The 18,964-nt window shown below is 30.4% G+C and overlaps 2 protein-coding genes across 3 annotated transcripts in view; one reads left to right on the top strand and one right to left on the bottom strand.

The window, feature by feature from the left end:
- Positions 1-18,964, top strand: part of LOC114337611 (uncharacterized) — a 1,328,959-nt gene that overhangs the window by 68,343 nt on the left and 1,241,652 nt on the right. The gene's annotated exons all lie outside the window — the stretch shown is intronic.
- Positions 1-18,964, bottom strand: part of LOC114327231 (cilia- and flagella-associated protein 206) — a 102,091-nt gene that overhangs the window by 8,476 nt on the left and 74,651 nt on the right. The window contains exons 7-8 of the mRNA XM_028275777.2: positions 9,707-9,855; positions 930-1,028 (exon numbers count right to left, since the gene is read on the bottom strand). Of these exons, the coding sequence (XP_028131578.1) occupies positions 930-1,028; positions 9,707-9,855 (248 nt within the window). The remainder of the gene's footprint in view (positions 1-929; positions 1,029-9,706; positions 9,856-18,964) is intronic.

The following is an 18,964-nucleotide window of genomic DNA, read 5'->3' as shown; positions in this document are numbered from 1 at the left end:
GTGGTTATCCTTCCTTATATCGTATTTTCACTCTTCCTTATCGTGTCTAACAGCTATTTCTCTGATTTTTTTGAATTTATTGAGCGTGTCATGTTTGTATTCTAACCCTTTCGTTTCAATGCATTTACCCTCTATCCATTTTTCTTTCGTGATTTAGCGATTTTGTTTTATTTATTTCTGTTTTTTCTTATATTTCTTCCTGTTGTTCCTCCATCGAATTCTGTGCTGCAATTTTCGCGTTAAAATCACCAAGGATATACGATATACGTAACTTAATTTCCTTATAGGATTTAAAATGTCTGTTTTAACTGACTATAAAAAAAATTCTACTCCATTTTCGTATTTCTTTTCTGCAAATAGGGACATATTATAGCTGAATAATATTTTCAAATGGTAAAAACTTTAATTTTTACAAGCCAAAGTTTTGCTGTAATAAAATATTTAAATAATATTAAAAACAAAACTTTATTAAAACCAATTTTTTGGTAACACCTTCGTGGTTTCTAAAATTTGCAAACCAACGAATTACTGGAGCAAAGAAGGCTGAGGGAGACCTAAGATATGCATCTCAAGTTTTGTTTTTAGAATATTATTTAATTATTTTAATAAAGCAAAACTTTCGCTTGTTTTTAGTAGATGTCGTCACGACATCCACACCATCATGTTATTTCGTTGTGAATTGATACTGGCAGCCCGAATTTTAGTATGTTCAGAGATAATCAAATATGCCACTCTCTGTACGCTCTTGTTTCGTTTTACGAAACGATTATTTACTTTAGATTTAATTTGAAAAAATAGAAAAATCCAAAGTAAATAAGAAGCTCAATTACTCAAAACCTTTAACCTATAATTTAAATTTTTTATACTTTTGAAAATACATTTTTACCTTCCTTAAACATTATAGAAAATACTAAAGAGATTGCACTTACTCCAGTTTATTCTTAGCGTTTATTAGGTCTTCACTTAATTTTAAATATAAAATTAATCCACATCTTTTGCGTGCTAGATGAAGTACATAGTTGATGTAACTAAAATAGTAATAAACAGCTCAAACAAGTATCAGGGTTAATTCATTAACACTCAGATAAACAAATATATACAGTGCTTTTCACATAAAACTATCCACCTTAAATAACTTTCGAACCACTGATTTTTAGAAAAAACGCAAAAGCACGTCAAATAATACTTAAAGGGGGAGACATTATGTCATATTTAAGCTTGCCGGGAAAGATACCCTGTCATCCCCGTAAGTATCATCCCTTATTTTTTTTTAAATTATTTCCACCTTTTTTTATTTAATATTTGGATTCTCCTCTTTGTACTGATTTCAAAAATCTATAACACATGATGCTGAAAGTGATTAGTTTATGAGAAAAATAAATACAAAAGCAGGAAAACTGGATTGAATAAAAATTATATTTTTAATAATTTTATAACATTTTGAATAATTATTCAAAATTTTAACAATATTTATTCAAAATTTCGAAAGTCATTTTGACTAATTATTGTTAAATTTTTTTTTATTTTATAATTGCATTCTACTCTTTGTACTGATTTCAAAAATGTATAACACATGATGCTTAAAGTGATTAGTTTATGAGAAAATAAATACAAAAGCAAGAAAACTGGATTTAAAAAAACTATTTTTTTAACAATTTTTTTACACACAAACATTTAGAATGAAAGTTTCACTAACAAAAATTTTAACAATAATGAGTCAAAATGACTTTCGAAATTTTGAATAATTATTGTTAAAATTTTGAATAATTATTCAAAATGTTATAAAATTATTAAAAATATAATTTTTATTCAATCCAGTTTTCTTGCTTTTGTATTTATTTTTCTCATAAACTAGTCACTTTCAGCATCATGTGTTATAGATTTTTGAAATCAGTACAAAGAGGAGAATCCAAATATTAAATAAAAAATGGTGGAAGTAATTTAATAAAAATTAAGGGATGATACGGCGGGTGAGAGGGTGCCTTTTCCGGCAAGGTTAAGTATGGCATAATGTGTCCCCCTTCCAGTATTATTTGAACGTGCTTTTGCGCTTTATTTTTCTAAAAATCAGTGGTTCAAAAGTTATTTAAGGTGGATAGTTTTATCTGAAGAGCACTGTATATTTGGTTTAAAATCATTCCAAATTTTGTTTTAGTCTTGTTAATAACTTAAAGGTCTGATGTACTTTGTAGTCTAGATCAAAACGAAGGTAAAGAAAAGAAGAAGATATACTGTCGAAGCTTGTCGAATTCTGTCGAATTCTTGTTCAACAAGAAAATCAAAAATCGAATTTACATAAAGACTGAAAATAAACGGAACATCAGCGCCCTAAAATGAGGAACCAGTGGAAGAAATATGAAGGAACTTTATGAACATAATGTCAAAAATCTCCAAACGAAACTGGGATGAAAAAAAAAAGAGAAAACAGAAAACGCATAACTTGTGACACATTACAACTAATAGAAGAAAAAAAATCAACGAAGAAATGTTACAAAAAGAACCAACTGAAGAAATAGAAGTGCTAGAAAGAAAATACACAGCAAAAAATCTAGCAGGTAAAAAGAGCCAGAAAACACAAAAACAATTACGTAAATGATATGCCGAAAATGTCAGAATGAACTGCTGCGCAAGAAAACGACCTGAGAACAAAATACACCATCATACAAAATTTTACAGGAAAAACACTAAAATGTGGTAAACAAATAAAAAATAATCAAGGAAATATAATTAAAGTAGAACATGAAATAATATAATGATGGATCGAAAATTTTTGAAGAAATATGCTCCAAACAAGAGGCACCACCAGCTATACAAAAAACACTGAAACAACTAAAAAGTGGCAAAGTCGCTGGCAGTGACAGCTTATCGATATATTTAATTAAGGCCGACGCAAACGAATCAGTAGAAATGTTACACAAACTCTTTAACAAGATATGGGCCGACGAAGAGCTGCCAAAGGAATGGAACGAGGGTGTAATCATTAAGATATCAAAAAAAGAACGATCTAAGTTGATGCAAGAATTGGCGACCAATAACACTGTTGATCGCTACATCTAAAATAATGTCTAAGATCCAAGATGCAACCAAGATCGAAAAGCTTGCAAAATACTCTAATGTAATGGACCTTAAGATTAACATATATACAGAAAAAACGAAACTTAAAAACCACATAGTCCATTGAAATGTTACATTTAGGGTTGCATTTGTTAGAAGAGTCAATTTTATTTTTTTAATGTATAGGGGGGTTCAGAATAAGCTTAAGTTTAAGTTTTTGGGGTCGCCGCCCTTGTCTCCCGGTCGCCATCTTGGAAAAAGGGGTGCAAAGGGCTTTCGCGCTGTATCTCCTAAACTAGCAACTATACAGAAAATTTAATTTCACATAAAATGTAGAAAATTAAATTTTCTACAATTTTATATTTATTAATTTTTATCGACAAGTGACCAACAAAAAAGTTATAAACAAAAATTAGAGAAAATTTTGATATGAACCTCCTTTTGGAGGTTATAACTTTTTTTCCGTTCATTTTGCAATAAAATAACATCATAGCAATTTCATAGAGGATTTTTCGACGAACAATTTCCACTATTAGAAGAGTGCATTTAGATTTTCACTTCGGAAAAAATCAAACAAGATAAAACTTTTTGTAATTTCATTAAGAAATGTTTAATAAACAACATATCAAAAAGTTCTACTTGAGAAGTGGGTGCTTCATTTTTTATTAAACAAATGAACAGCGAAGTTAGATGTTTTTTTAAATAACTCAGAAAATATAATTTTTAGAAAAAAACTGACTTAACCATTGAAAAATTCAGAAAATTTTACAAAAAAAACCTTATTTAAAGATTTTTCTAAAATTAAATCTCTAGCTTCTGTAATTTTTTATTTATAACGCTAAAGTCACCCTTCTCACACACATTGCCGCACTGTAAACTAGCGTTGGAAGAAGTGCACGGTTGAGTTTTTTAAATGTAATTCTTTAACTAATGGATCAAAAGAAATTTTACAAATTGGACATGAAAGAAGATGAAATAAGCTATCTTATAGTTGTAATAAAAATAAATAAAATATATGGACATAAGTACGGTGTGGGCGGAAAGTGAGCCTTACATGAATTTTGTTTAAAAATGATTTAAAAATGTGTAACTAATACAATTTTACTTATAAAACTCTCAAATTTGCACAACTTACCTTTCAATCATCTTACTAAACGATGTTTCGTTCAAAAAAAATCTCAAAAATTTAATTCAAATAATACGATGTCTCAAAAAATGTAATTTTTGAAAACTTCGTAGTTTTACAGAATTCCCACCATTTTAAGACGGTATTACTCAAGTTTGAATAAATCTAATACAATCTTTTTACTATTTTTTTAAAGCTTGGGATGTAGTCTTTAAAAAACACTAATTATTTTAGTTTAAAAATGAAATAAACAATTTCTTTTTGAGAAAACTAAGAAAGATAACAAACATGTAATACAAAAACCGAAAATTACCAGCTGAAAAAATGTATATACAGAGTGATCAAAACTTTTTTCTGTAAAACTTACCTAAAATACATTTAATAATAAGCTTCAACAATAATAAATGTTCAACAAAAAAAATTTTTTTTAGCTCTTATACAGTATGTCTGCGTAACTTGGAACCTATTGATAACTTTTTTAATATCAGTTTTACAAAAAAAGTTATTCTTTATAAAATACTCTGCATCGTATACAACATAAGATGCAACCATCAAATATCAAATTTTGTTAATTTTGTACGAGGTATGTCAAAAAATATGAATTTCACTCAAGAGTAAAGTACCTTCATATTTCACAATATCGAAAATTTTTATAAAAAAAAGTTGTTTGGAATTAAAAACTATGTTCCAATATGTAATTATATCCTTCTAATCGAAATTTTGTTTTTTTTTCTAAATATTCTTTCTAATACATTTTAATTTTTAATATTATTTTGAAAATTATTTGTTTTATCTTTTTTTTAAGAATGAAATTCCATATTTCTTTGATTGGATTCTACTTGTTTTTCATTTAAATATCTGCCATTTTGGATCCGCCATTTTGAAATTTAAATTTTTAATCTATAACTCAGATTCAACAACCTGTTAAAAATAAAGACAATAAATGTTTTACAAAAATGTCCTTTTTTATGTTCTTTTTAGAAAATCCGCATTTTGGATCCGCCATTTTATAGTTTATAATGTTAACATTTAAGTTAGGTTTATCAAAGCTCTCAAAAATAAATATATGTGGAAATAAATACATTTTGTAAACAAATTATGATTTTACAACTATTTTTTAAGTTATCCGCCATTTTGGATCTGCCATTTTATAATTTAAATTATCAAAATTCGATTCAGGTTCAGCAACCTCTCAAAAATATCCACATATATGTAAACAAACACGTTTTATAAAAAAATCGGATTTTACAACTACTTTTTAAGGATTTTTAGGAAAAAATCCGCCATTTTTAATCCGCCATTTTGAATTTGCAAATTGTAATGTCAGATTCGGGTTCAGCATAATCAAAACTAAAATAAAAACATTTTTTATCAAAATAAAATGTTGAATTCACCCATATTCTTAACATTATTTATACAAAACAATTGTTATTGTTTAAACAATTAATAAACAATTAGCGGCGAAATTTGTGAGTAGAACTTTTTACTTTAACATATTTATAAACTAACAAAAAAAGTTTTAGAAAAATATAACCTTGTTTGATTTTTTCCGAAACATTGTATCTTTTCGTTCTAATTGCACTCCCCTATATAAAGTTTTTTATCTACGACTGATACATAATATATGTATTATACTTGTGGTGTTTGCAATGTAATGCCATATAGTAATCCCTTAGGGATTAATAATGCGGGATTAATAGCTATTAATCCCTCTGGCACAACAATCACAAAATTCACCACGGAAACAAAATAATCAACCTCAAAAAGTGTCACTGTCAAACGAATAGTATATTTGACAGTTTGTGTTGAGATGGACGAAAATGAAGAATATTTTAATTGTACACCACCAGAAATTGTAGAACTAGCTACAGCAACAGCATCTACCTTAATACCTGAAACATCGAAATCCATTTATAATAAAACGTACGCAACCTTCAACGAATGGCGTGTTCGAAACAACGCGAAATCATTTTCCGAAAATGTTCTGCTGGCCTATTTCGCTGAATTAAGTGCAAAATATAAACCGTCTTCATTATGGTCATTCTATTCAATGATTAAATCTATGTTGAGAATAAACCATGACGTTGATCTGGAAAAATACGGCAAACTAAGAGCGTTTCTAAAGAGAAAATCGGAAGGATTTCAAGCAAAAAAGTCTTCCACTCTAACCCCAGAGCAAATTAGGAAATTTATTGACAAAGCTCCTGATGAAATTTATCTTTTACATAAGGTAAATATACATATTTAATTTGATTTATTCAAAAACTCATATGCTTATTTGCTTCAGGTAATATTGATCATTGGAATTATGGGTGCATGCCGCTCAAACGAACTTTATCAAATGAATATACAAGACGTGAAGGATCTCCAAACAGATTTATTAATAACAATCCCCAAGTCTAAAACCAAAATTGTACGAAAATTTACCATAAACAGTACGTTTTACAATATTGTGAAGAAATACATCGATCTCCGTCCGTCACATGTGAAAATAAATTCATTCTTTCTAAATTATCAAAAATCTAAATGTACAATACAACGTATAGGAAAGAACAAATTTGCAGATATTGGTAGGCAAATTGCCACATATTTAAACTTGCCAAATCCTCAAAGTTATACCGGCCATTGTTATCGCAGATCATCTGCCACTCTGTATATTGATGGAGGAGGCGATTTAAATGGATTAAAGCGTCATGGAGGATTAGTCAACACAGTTAGCTGAAGGATACATTGATCAGTCTATGAGAAACAAGGCAACTGCAGCAGATACTATCGCTAAAGAGATAAACAGTAATGTACCAACTTCTTGTTCTACAGCAATCGAGATCCTAAATATTTGTATTAAAAACTCTACTAAAGTTAATGATGATTCTCAACCAATTCAGTTTATTAATTGTACTATTACTAATTTTAATGTTTTTAACAAATAAAGTTGTTCATTAAAAATCTTAAATTAATTAATTTGTCGTAGATAAAGTAGAGTATACTACTCGCAATAATGGCTCTCATTCCCTCGGAATGTTACTCCCTCGCCGCTAACGCGGCTCGGTTCGTAAATATTCCTCGGGAATAATAGCCATCATTATTGACTCGTGGTATTAATTTCATTTATTTATCTAGGTTTTACAGCGTTCCAAACTTAACCAGGTTCTCGAATTCTCACAATACAATACAGGAATACAATAAAAACAAAACCTTTTGCTTACTTTTCTATTTATATATCTATTTATTATAATTTTAACATTCCTATGCTATTATTAAGCTATTTTTAACCTTTTTCCCGGCCACCTATGAGGTAGAGTCTGGAGGAGCGTTTTGTGTGTGGTATCCCCAATAGGCCTAATCCACGGACAATTTCTAGACAAAATAATATTATTTATTATTATATGTTGAAAAAGATCTATCATAGTTATTACTTTTTCATTTTTTCGATGTTCCAGGCTGTGAGTCAAGATCTGAATCAGTATCCGAGGTGAATTTTTGTGGTATAATGAGAGTTAGAGTTGGCGTCATTGTCGGTAATCCATCTACCAATTCATTTTCTTCAATAATTAATGTTGATATGTCCACGATGTTGCTGCAGCTTTCACCACCACAATAGAGGCACACTACTGAACATTTGAGGTCTGCTTTTCGGCAACCACATGCACTTCCAGTTTCCATTGCATCTGCTAAAGATGAATTTCATTAGCTCGGGGGTACTGGAGGCTTGGAAGTTTGGATTGGTATCCAAAATTTTCCATGCTTTTTCCAGCCCCAATTTTCTGGATCACAATGTTTACCGAGCCATGACTGAATCTGGTGATACACTCGGAGCGTGTGAAAACGGGCTGCATCTTGTGTTGGAGGAAGTGAGAAGAGATTAAATGCATTTTTTGTCACCGTTTTACCGAATCGTTTGTATCTCAGGGTTTCCAGAGAATTGCTTTTATTTCCGCCATATAAAGAGACAAAAAACGTTCGCCGACAACAGTGAGTAAAGATGGCTCGACTTTCCCACTGACAAATAATTTTCCCTAGAGGTATCTTACAAATAAAATAACCACCACTCATGATGCGCTCTTACAAAAAACACAAAATGCTTATCTAATCACAAAAATGTAAAAGTTTCAGATGCATAATGACGCAACTGTAGATAGGGTTGAAAATGGGGCCACTAAATTAAGATAATGAAATTCGAACCAATATCGATGAAAATAAAAGCTATCGTTGTCAAAAAACAAACGCCATACCGATGCTCCTGGACGATTACTATTCATTTAATCCCTATTTTAAATATTTAAAAATCGTTTTTTTTGCTCTTCTGAAGAATTTTGCATTTTGCAGTTGAGTCATTCTTCTTCTGGACCGGCGAATTTGTCCTCAAACAACTTCTTGGGCCTTTTCTATATATGCTTAGGGTAAGTTTTATAGTGGGGAGAAAGGTCAAAAATAAATTAATAATAGCATAGGAATGTTAAAATCATAATAAATTGTATGAAAAGTAAGGCTAACGTTTTGTTTTTATTGTATCCCTATGAGCATTCGAGAATCTGGTCAAGTTTGGAGTGCTGTAAAACCTAGATAAATAAATAGAATTAAACATCTTTATAGTGGAAATTGTTCGATGAAAAACTCTCTACAAAATTGCTATAATGTTATTTTATTGTAAAATAAACTGAAAAAAAGTTATAACCTCCAAAAGGAAACTTGTTAAAACATTTTTACTTATTTTTGTTTATATCTTTTTTGTCGGTCACCTGACGATAAAAAGTGATAGAACCAAAATCGTAGAAAATTCAGTTTGCTACATTTTATGTTTTATTATATTTTCCGTAGGGTTGGTAGAGATATAGCGCGAAACCCCTTTGCCCCCTCTTCTAAGATGGCGGCCGGGGGACAATAGTGGCGACCCCAAAAACTTTAACTTAAGCTTCTACTGATCCCCCCTACACATTAAAAAAATAAAATTCACTCCTCTAACAAATGCAAGGTATGACCTAAAAATGTAACATTTCAATGGACCAACAGTCAAGAAACTAAAATTAAAATAATTAGAAGACAAATAGGGGAAGTAGATAACTTTACATAGTATCTGGGATCAATTATGGAAAAAAGTCGGTAGTAGATCAGATATATATGTGATATGTCAAAATGAACCAAAATCAAAATATTTAACGGCTGTATTAAGAGCATATTATTGTATGGCGCAGAATCTCGGAGACAGGAACAAACAACTGTCAGAAAATTAGAAATATTTATAAATAAATCGCTAACAAGAACAGGCCTGATAAAATAACAAACGCAGAACTATGGAGAAGAACAAAACAACAGAAAATAACAGTAAGGATTAAAAGAAGAAAATGGAAGTGGATTGGACATACATTAAGGAGAGACCAAAATAATATAACCAGACAGGCACTCTACCAACCAGACGGAAGAATAAGAAGAGGAGGACTGGATAATTAAAGAGAGATAAACAGAGAGCAAGAAACAGACAGGAATGGAAAAGCCTTCATTGAATGGAAAATATATTAAAAATCTTACTAGTCTGGTTCCTTGGCGAAGCATTTTACAGCCAATGGAGACGAAAATATGTAATATCTTGAATTGTAATTAACAATACCATACATTTCACTTCCTTTTAGCAAAAACCCATTTGTTAATACTAGCCTCCAGCAACAATGACCTTCATACTAAAAGTTTTACAATAACTATACGATCTAATTAAAAACGTTGGTTTTAGAACGATATATGCTCGAAATAAACTGCTCGTCAAAAGTTAGGGATATGGAATATTATGCTCATTTTCATTAATTTTTTCCTGAACAGATTAACGGATTCCGCTAATTTTTTTTATTATTTTAGATTTTTCTTTAGTACATATTTACACAATTGTACAGAGGTTTACTTAAACTACTTTTTTGTACTTATACCGGGCGGAAGAAAAGAAATGTTTTTCTTATGTTAAATTTGTGCCACCCTGTAGGGAGGACGAGGTACAAATGTTAATATACATCGAAATCGTATTGCAGTCTTATTAGTCTGGGCTGATTATCGGAGAATAGGCCATTTTTGGGAAAAGTTATTTACCAGCAATTTTATTGCTGAAATCGAATCTTACGATTGTATATATTAATAATATAGGTATGCAAAGTCCGCAGATAGTGTGCTACTTTTTTTATAAACAAAATGGCGCCCGAAAATCGTTTTTTTTTTCAATTCTTGCTCTATAACTCCAAAGATTTTAACTTTACACCAAAAACACCCAAATAAAAATTCACTGCAATTAAATTCTGCATAGAAACGTGTTTTTTCCGATTTACTTCGACGAAAACTTTCCCCGGAAAAAGCGGGTTTTTCCAACAAAATATTTAATTTTCAACTAAACTTTTAGATAAGTAATTGTTAATCAATAATTAAATATCTTGGTAATGTAAAAGCCCTTTTTGTATAGATTATAATTCCAGAAGTCGATGGAAATTGAATGAACAATAGCAGCAATTGAATTGTTAATTAAAAATTTACGGTCGCTATAATAACGACAATAATTATGATGCATAAGAATAACTATGATTTTTTCATAAAAAGACACTATACCTATCTAATGTACTTTACAGAATTGAAATTGGACTATTTAAGCGGCCTCAGGAATATTTTAAAATTATAAAGAATTTTTTGGCTTAAAAACAAATAGAATATCTCGGGAAATATTAAACTAAATTAAATTGTAAAAACGGCATTCGAAAAACAGCGGCAGGACGCTTCTTTTAAAAGAAAAAACGTTTAATTATGATGAGTAGTTCCTGAGATACAACCGGTCAAAGTTGACCGGATTTTACGGCAAAGATATAAACAATACGATCATAATTTTTAAACCATCACCTTTTCATTTTTGTCCTCTTTATCCACACCAATTTTCGTATCCTTAAAATACTCATAACATATATTATTATAATAAAAACTATCGATAATACATGTGAAAATTGCCAAAAATAGCAAAATTCCAGTCAAAAATTAGGTTGGAGAAAATGTAATCCTCAAAGTTCAAAATCGGTATACGTTAAAAAAATGCATTTTCTCGGCTTCCTATGGAGCAATTTCCTTCATTCTTTTTTTGTTCCCAAGTAACTTGAGTAAAAGCCATCGAACTAACGCATTATTAAATGTCAAACTTGCTTTTGTTCTGTTATAATAAATTAATTTATTTATTATAACACAAAATTTCAATTTGTTTAAATAAAAATTGTTTAAATAATTATACAGCTTTCAAATGAGAATATTTATATTTTTAACTTTAAAAGGTACACTTGTAGTAATTTTATCTAAAAAAACGCCTACAACTGGAAAAAAATATGTAGTTCTCTGTTCTTATAAATAAATTAATCTATTATAACAAAACAAAAGCAAGTTTGACAATTTAATAATGCGTTAGTTCGATGGCTCTACTCGAGTTATTAGGGAACAAAAAAAGAATGAAGGAAATTCCTCCATGGGAAGCCCAGAAAATGCATTTTTTTATGATTTTAAACTTTGAGGGTTACATTTTCTAAAACCTAATTTTTGATTGGAATTTTGCTATTTTTGGCAATTTTCACACGTATTATCGATACTTTTTATTATAATAATATATGTTATGAGTATTTTAAAGATATTAAAATTGGTGTGGAGAAAGAGGACAAAAATAAAAAGGTGATGATTTGAAAATTATGATCCTATTGTTTATATCTTTGCCGTAAATTCCGGTCAACTTTGACCGGTTGTATCTCAGGAACCACTCGTCACAATTAAACATTTTCTCTTTTAAAAGAAGTGTCCTGCCGCTGTTTTTCGAATACCGTCTTCACAATTTAATATAGTTTAATATATCCCGAGATATTCTACTTGTTTATAAGCCTTAAAATTGTTTATAATTTTAAAATATTCCTGAGGCCGCTTTAATAGTCCAATTTCAATTCTGTAAAGTACATTAGATAGGTATAGTGTCTTTTTATGAAAAAATCATAGTTACTTATATGCGTCATAATTATTGTCGTTATTATAGCGACCGTAAATTTTTAATTAACAATTCAATTGTTGCTAAACTGTTCATTCAATTTCCGTCGGCTTCTGGAATTGTAATCTATACGAAAAAGGCTTTTATGTTACCAAGTTATTTAATTATTGATTAACAATTACTTATCTAAAATTTTAGTTGAAAATTAAAGATTTTGTTGGAAAAACCCGCTTTTTTCGGGGAAAGTTTTCATCGAAGTGAATCGGGAAAAACACGTCTCTATGCAGAATTTAATTGCGGTGAATTTTTATTTGGGTGTTTTTGATGTAAAATTAAAATCGTTGGAGCTATAGAGCAAAAATTGAAAAAAACAGGATTTTCGGGCGCCATTTTGTTTATAAAAAAGTAGCACACTATCTGCGGACTTTGCATACCTATATTATTAATACATACAATAATAAGATTCGATTCCAACAATAAAATTGCTGGTAAATAACTTTTCCTTGTATTTTGCTAATTAGCCCAGAGTATATGTTTTGTGAACATTTTCTTTTTTAAATGTTCTTGATATCTTTAGAAACAAAGCAGATAGGTGGTTTTACTCTTTAACATCTTTAACTGAAACAAAACTAAATTAACAATAAAAAAATCTCAACAGTTAACAAAACTTTAAAAACAGAAAGGCACATAAGGTAAACAATTCTTATCGACACCTATAAGAGTTATTTGTCTATGCATAGCGTAATATAAGAGAGACGAAATTGTTTAAGGGAGGCTCTGTGATGTTTTGGGGCGGAATTTCATTGATTATTTCATTCATAGGAGATTCTGACCAATAGAAAGCTACAGAAATCTGAATTAAATCGATAAATTTTGATAATCTCCCGTCGTTAAGTATATTACATGAGATGCCCTTCGTTGCTACGAAAAAATACATTCAGTGACATTAATGACAATCAATGTTTTAAAAATTATAAAAGTGATGACTTTCAATCGTCAAATATTTATAAAAACTGTGTGTTTAATGGTACTTACATAAATAAATTACAATAAAATTTTGGTTTTGAACAGTTTTATTCATGAAATAATCGCAACAAATTGCACTCGACCTCTGAAATTAATATAGAATTTTTGCTCTCGTGACACTTTGACATAATTTCACTCACCTTCGGCTCGTGAAATTAAAACTGTCAAAGTGTCACTCGGGAAAAATTCAATAATTTCAGAGCTCTTGTGCAATTACTACTGAGAATAAGTACGGATTTGGTGTCTACGTGGAGGCTCTTTAAATAGCGAGAGGTACATTAAACAGATCTTTTTTCTTTAAACACTCTGTTCCTTTCGCACTATATGTAGAAAATAATTTCATCTTAGTGGTATGACAAGACATGGCCTCTTCACGTATCGCATGTCGTCAGTTAAAACACATACTAAAGAATAAAACCGTCTAATTTCTTTGTTATTAAAGATATCAGAGAAATTAAAAAAATAAAATATTGGCAAAATATGAAACTACATACAACATAATATCGATGTGTATATACATCGATATTATGTTGTACTTACCCACCCACCTTTGTGTCTTTCCCTCCCTACAAGGCGTCTCAAACTTTTGTTTCGGCTAAAACACCTGTTAAACTACAAAACCGTCTATTTTCTTTGTTTGTAAAGATATCAGGGACATTAAAAAAACAAAATGTTCACAAAACATAAGGCTACAATACGATTCTGATGAATACTCATCCGGAATCCGTTAATCTGTTCTCGAAAAAATCAGCTATGAAAATCAGCATAATTTTCTATATCCCTAACTTTTGACGAATAGTTCAAATATTATAATCGTGTATATACTCGTAATTGGTATAGGGAATGTTTTGAAAAATTCTTATCCTACTATTCGCTCCGTGCGTGACCAGGATGGGTGTACATGAAACGATGCCAGCGTGAGTAGCCTCGAAATATGACAATGTTGGCGATTCTTTGTAAATTGCGCTAATAATAGCAAAAAAAATAGCATAATTTCTATAGATCTCCAATAATGACAAATAAATTAGAGAAAAGAACTAAAAGATAAACTAGGAGGAATAAACTCAAAAGACAGATTCAACCAAATGTCACTATAAAAATCACCAGATTAATCTTCTAGGTCTGGATCCCGCGTATGAAAAAAAAGTTGATTAATAGCAAGCTGAAAATTTGTTAATAGCTTAAGGGTGTCTAGTCGGACAAACTTTGATATATGGGAACATTGGAACAGGGGCAGTTTTAATTGTGGAACAGGTTAAAAATTTGGAACGGTCAGACCATAGGGATGGGAAAAACCTACCGGTTTTAACCTAAAACCGGTTTTTTTACTTTGCAATAACCGGTTTTACCGTTTTTTTGTCCCTGTTATAACCGGTTTTTTCTTTTTAAAGTCAAAACCGGTTATTAGGTTTTTACGGTGATTAGGATTAGGTTAGGTATTATTTTGGATCCCAATCATAATTATTATTCTCAAGTAATTATTCCAAACAAAACCATAATTCAAATTTTATTTTATAAATACAGAAGCAAACTGAAAGTACAAACTCACATCAGCCAGAAACAAGTCAGTTTTATTATAATATTTCGTTGAAAAGGTATTTGTAATCATAATATTTACATAAGAACTGATCTGGTTGAAGTAGACGCAAACATCATCTATTTTTCACACTTTGACTCTTGACATTGAAAGTGGGTGAATGACTTTTTCTGATTGCCAAAAATAATGTTCTGACTATGAATATCGAATTAACGATTACGAATACGAATCTCCAAGGTACGTTTTCAAAACGATACACCCATACAGGAAGTATTAAAAGAGTTAAAATGTACCTATGTAATTATACAAATATACAAACGTGTTGAAAGAAATACATGATACATTTTTTAATGGTAGACAAAATTAAAGATAAATTGCATTATCCAATTTATTTTTAAGTAAAATATTTATGTTGATATTATTTTTTTTAAATCCCATTTGAAAGAGTCTGGGAAATTTTTTATAAGTTGAAATGGTTGGGTTAAATTGTATATTATTGCAATATGTATATATTAATCTTACGCTATATTATATTTAATAATAACCAATAAATCATCATCCAGCCTCAAAAGTCCACTGCTGAACATAGGCCTCCTCCCCTCGTTTCCAGCCCTCGTTTCCCGTAAGTATATTTTGTGTAATAATTTTGTATACCTATAATCTAGCCTGCATTACTTAAGCGCCTGTAATATTTTGCTAAGCTCAACTGTGTCAAAGGCTTTATGAAAATCGATAAAAACTAGAACTAGAGGTTTATTGTATTTCACTATTTTCTCTATTAGGGTTTTTATACTTTGTAGATGGTCATTTGTTCCGTAACTTTTTCGGAATCCTGCCTGTTCTCTTGGTTGATAAGTCTCTAACTTTCTTTCCATTCTCTTAACTATTATTCGCGTAAATAACTTATATAAATGGCTGAGGAGGCTAATCGGTCTGTAATTCTCTAAATTGGCTTTGTCTCCTGCTTTGTGTAATAGAACCATAGTAGCGTTGTTCCAGTCTGTTGGAATATTGGCGTTGTGAAGGCAGGTATTGAAAAGTAGCTTAATTTTTTCAAGTAGTATATTTCCTCCAATTTTTAGTGCTTCTGATACTATTCCATCTTCGCCTGGGGTTCGATTATTTTTCATTTTCTTCAGAGCCTCTTTGATTTCTGATTTTGTTATATCGGGCATTAAATCTGATCCTTGATTTAATACCTCAGTTTTTACTGTAATTGGAGGTTGCGTATTGTCATCTTTTTTTCTTGATTTGTATTTAACTATTTTCTATGGGAAATAAGCCACAATTTTACTAAAAAAATGAATTTATTAACGTTTCGTTCATCAGAAGTATTTTGTATTTTGACAACGAAACCCGATTTGGGCTTCGAAACGTTAATAAATTCATTTTTTTAGTAAAATTGTGGCTTATTTCCCATAGAAAATAGTTAATTATAAAAATGCCACAAGGAAATAGCTTCAGAACAACATTGATTTGTATAACTCTGTGTAGAACTCTTCGACTATTGTTAATATTTCATCTCTGTTTGTAGTTTCTTTTCCAGTTCTGTTTCTTAGTTTGTTGATTTCTATTTTTCCTTTTTGTACGCTTTTCTTCAAAAGTTTCATGTTCTTATTTTGCTCTATTGCTTGTTTTGTTTTTTCTACATTGTAGTTTCTTATGTCTTTTCTTATTGCCTTTGTGATCGTCTTATTTATTTGATTTAGCGCTTCTTTGCTGGAACTGGTATCTCCTTTCATCTGTCGTCTTAGTTCTATAAGGGTTTTAGTAGGTTGACTTAGGTTTTCATCTTTCTGGGTTGTTGGACAATATTTAGTTTGAGCCTGTTGTATTGTGGTGATTATTTGTTTATTCAATATATTAATGTCTGTTGTTGTTGTATCTTTCAATGTATCATTAATATATTTTTCGAACTCCTGAATATTAGTTGGTTTTGCCCATTTCTTTGGGTGTTTCTTATTTATCATTTTGAGTCTTTCCTTTTCGATCGATATCGTTATTTTAAATATATAAACCAATAAATATATAATAATAATAAAAGAATATAAATAAATATAATAATTAATAGAATAAAATGGTTTTATTAAAAATTGTGTTTTATTTATATTGATATTGATGTTCTTTCGATAGTAATAATTATGATCATATTGATAGGCCAGGAACACAAGCCTTCACCTCGCAATTTTTACAGAATGGATCAATTTGCTTGAAAAATTGAGAATAAGTAGTGGATAGTCCAAGGATCAAAATATATATGATTCTGAAAGGCGCTTTTACCATGGGGGTGGTTGCCGCCCCATCTAGGGGGTGGAATTTTTTTATTATATTTTGACCGCAAAAGTTGATAAAAACATTCATTCTAAGCCAAAAATGTTCTATACATTTTTTTGATAAAATTAATAGTTTTCGATTTATTCGCTATCGAAAGTGTTAGTTTTGTATAGAAAAAATCAATGTTTTTCGATCGATGTTTACGATTCACTCAATTTTTGCCATACAAAAAATTTTTTCAAGCCAAGTTCTTGGGAATTAAATAGCCTACAATTTTATATTGAACAATTTTTTCGTATCTCTGATGCTAATCTTGCTATTCTGAAGAAAAGCCATTTTTTCCAAACTACAAAAATTCGTTATTCGCTTTTAATTCCAGTTTTTTAAAAAACTAATCATTCTACTCCCGTCAAACTTTTAGAATCTATTAACAATACATAAATAAATAAGAATGAATAAGGCCAATGACTTGAATCACCGCTACCTTACATTATTATGCTTCTAATTGGATTTCTCCTTTTTTTTTTTTCAAAAAATATATTGATTTTTTAACCGTAACTTTTTCATTTTTTATCTTAGAAAGTTTGGTAAAAAAAAATTTTGTAGGTTTTTACAAGATCTATAGAGCTATTAATATGAAATCTTTTTAAAATCCTCAGTCGCAAAAAAAGTGACTTTGAAAGGGTTGATAAAGGTGGTTTTTGCATGTTTTAATTGTCAATAGATCACTCAATTTTTGCCGTAAAAAAAATTTTTGCAAACCAGGTTCTTGGAAATTAAATAAACTACAATTTCCTATTTAAAAATTTTTTCGTATCTCTGATGTTAATCTTGCTATTCTGAAGAAAAAGTCATTTTTCCAAACTACAAAAATTCGTTATTCGCTTTTAACTCCATTTTTTTAAAAACTAATCATTCTAAGCCGGTCAAACTTCTAGAACCTATTAATAATACATAAATAAAAAAGACCAAATAGGGTCAATGACTCATTTTAATTAGGGTGATGCTTAGGGGGTTGCTTGCGATCACTTTTTCGCTGAAAAAAAATAGGGACTGACATTCTTTTCATTATGTCACTTAATTTTTTTAACCAGAGATTTTTTTATTTCTGAAGATAGATATTTTTAAGTACTTTAAATTAAAAATGAATAACCATTTTCAATTTCGTTGCAAAACGAAAATACAGCCGAACCATATTCTAGTCCAATCAGAGAGTGCATCAAGCACCTCTACCGGTTTCGAAACTTATTAGTCTCTCATTAGGAGGCACATATGCTGCTCTCCCTGATCCAACCAAAACAAAACCCCAGCGTGCAGTCCCGGATTGCAATGAACGAAATGGCATAGATGCCCTAGCGGCAACTGCTACAACAAGACTAAGTTTTCACTCTAATGGCATATAAAACAACATAATGCTATTCTACACTCCACCAGAATGAAAACAATGGGAACCTTCTCTGGTTAAACCTCCGAGGCTTCTACAATATGCAAGCCATACGGATGCTGAGGCTAAGGAAGATGAGGGAATTCTACAATTTACAATTCACGTCCCATCTGCTCAGCGCGGTAAAGTTCCAACGAGAATGGTTCCCTTCGTACTCCAATCAGAGTAAATGTAAATCAAAAATGAATAACCATTTTCAATTGGACTAGAATATGGTTCGGCTGTATTTTCGTTTTGCAACGAAATTGAAAATGGTTGTTCATTTTTGATTTACATTTACTCTGATTGGAGTACGAAGGGAACCATTCTCGTTGGAACTTTACCGCGCTGAGCAGATGGGACGTGAATTGTAAATTGTAGAATTCCCTCATCTTCCTTAGTCTCAGCATCCGTATGGCTTGCATATTGTAGAAGCCTCGGAGGTGTAACCAGAGAAGGTTCCCATTGTTTTCATTCTGGTGGGGTGTAGAATAGCATTATGTTGTTTTATATGCCGTTAGAGTGAAAACTTAGTCTTGTTGTAGCAGT

This window comes from Diabrotica virgifera, chromosome 4 (genome assembly GCF_917563875.1).
Source record: "Diabrotica virgifera virgifera chromosome 4, PGI_DIABVI_V3a".
Classification (NCBI taxonomy): domain Eukaryota; kingdom Metazoa; phylum Arthropoda; class Insecta; order Coleoptera; family Chrysomelidae; genus Diabrotica; species Diabrotica virgifera.
The sequence above is the reverse complement of the archived record's forward strand: the minus strand, read 5'-3'. Positions and strand labels throughout refer to the sequence as shown.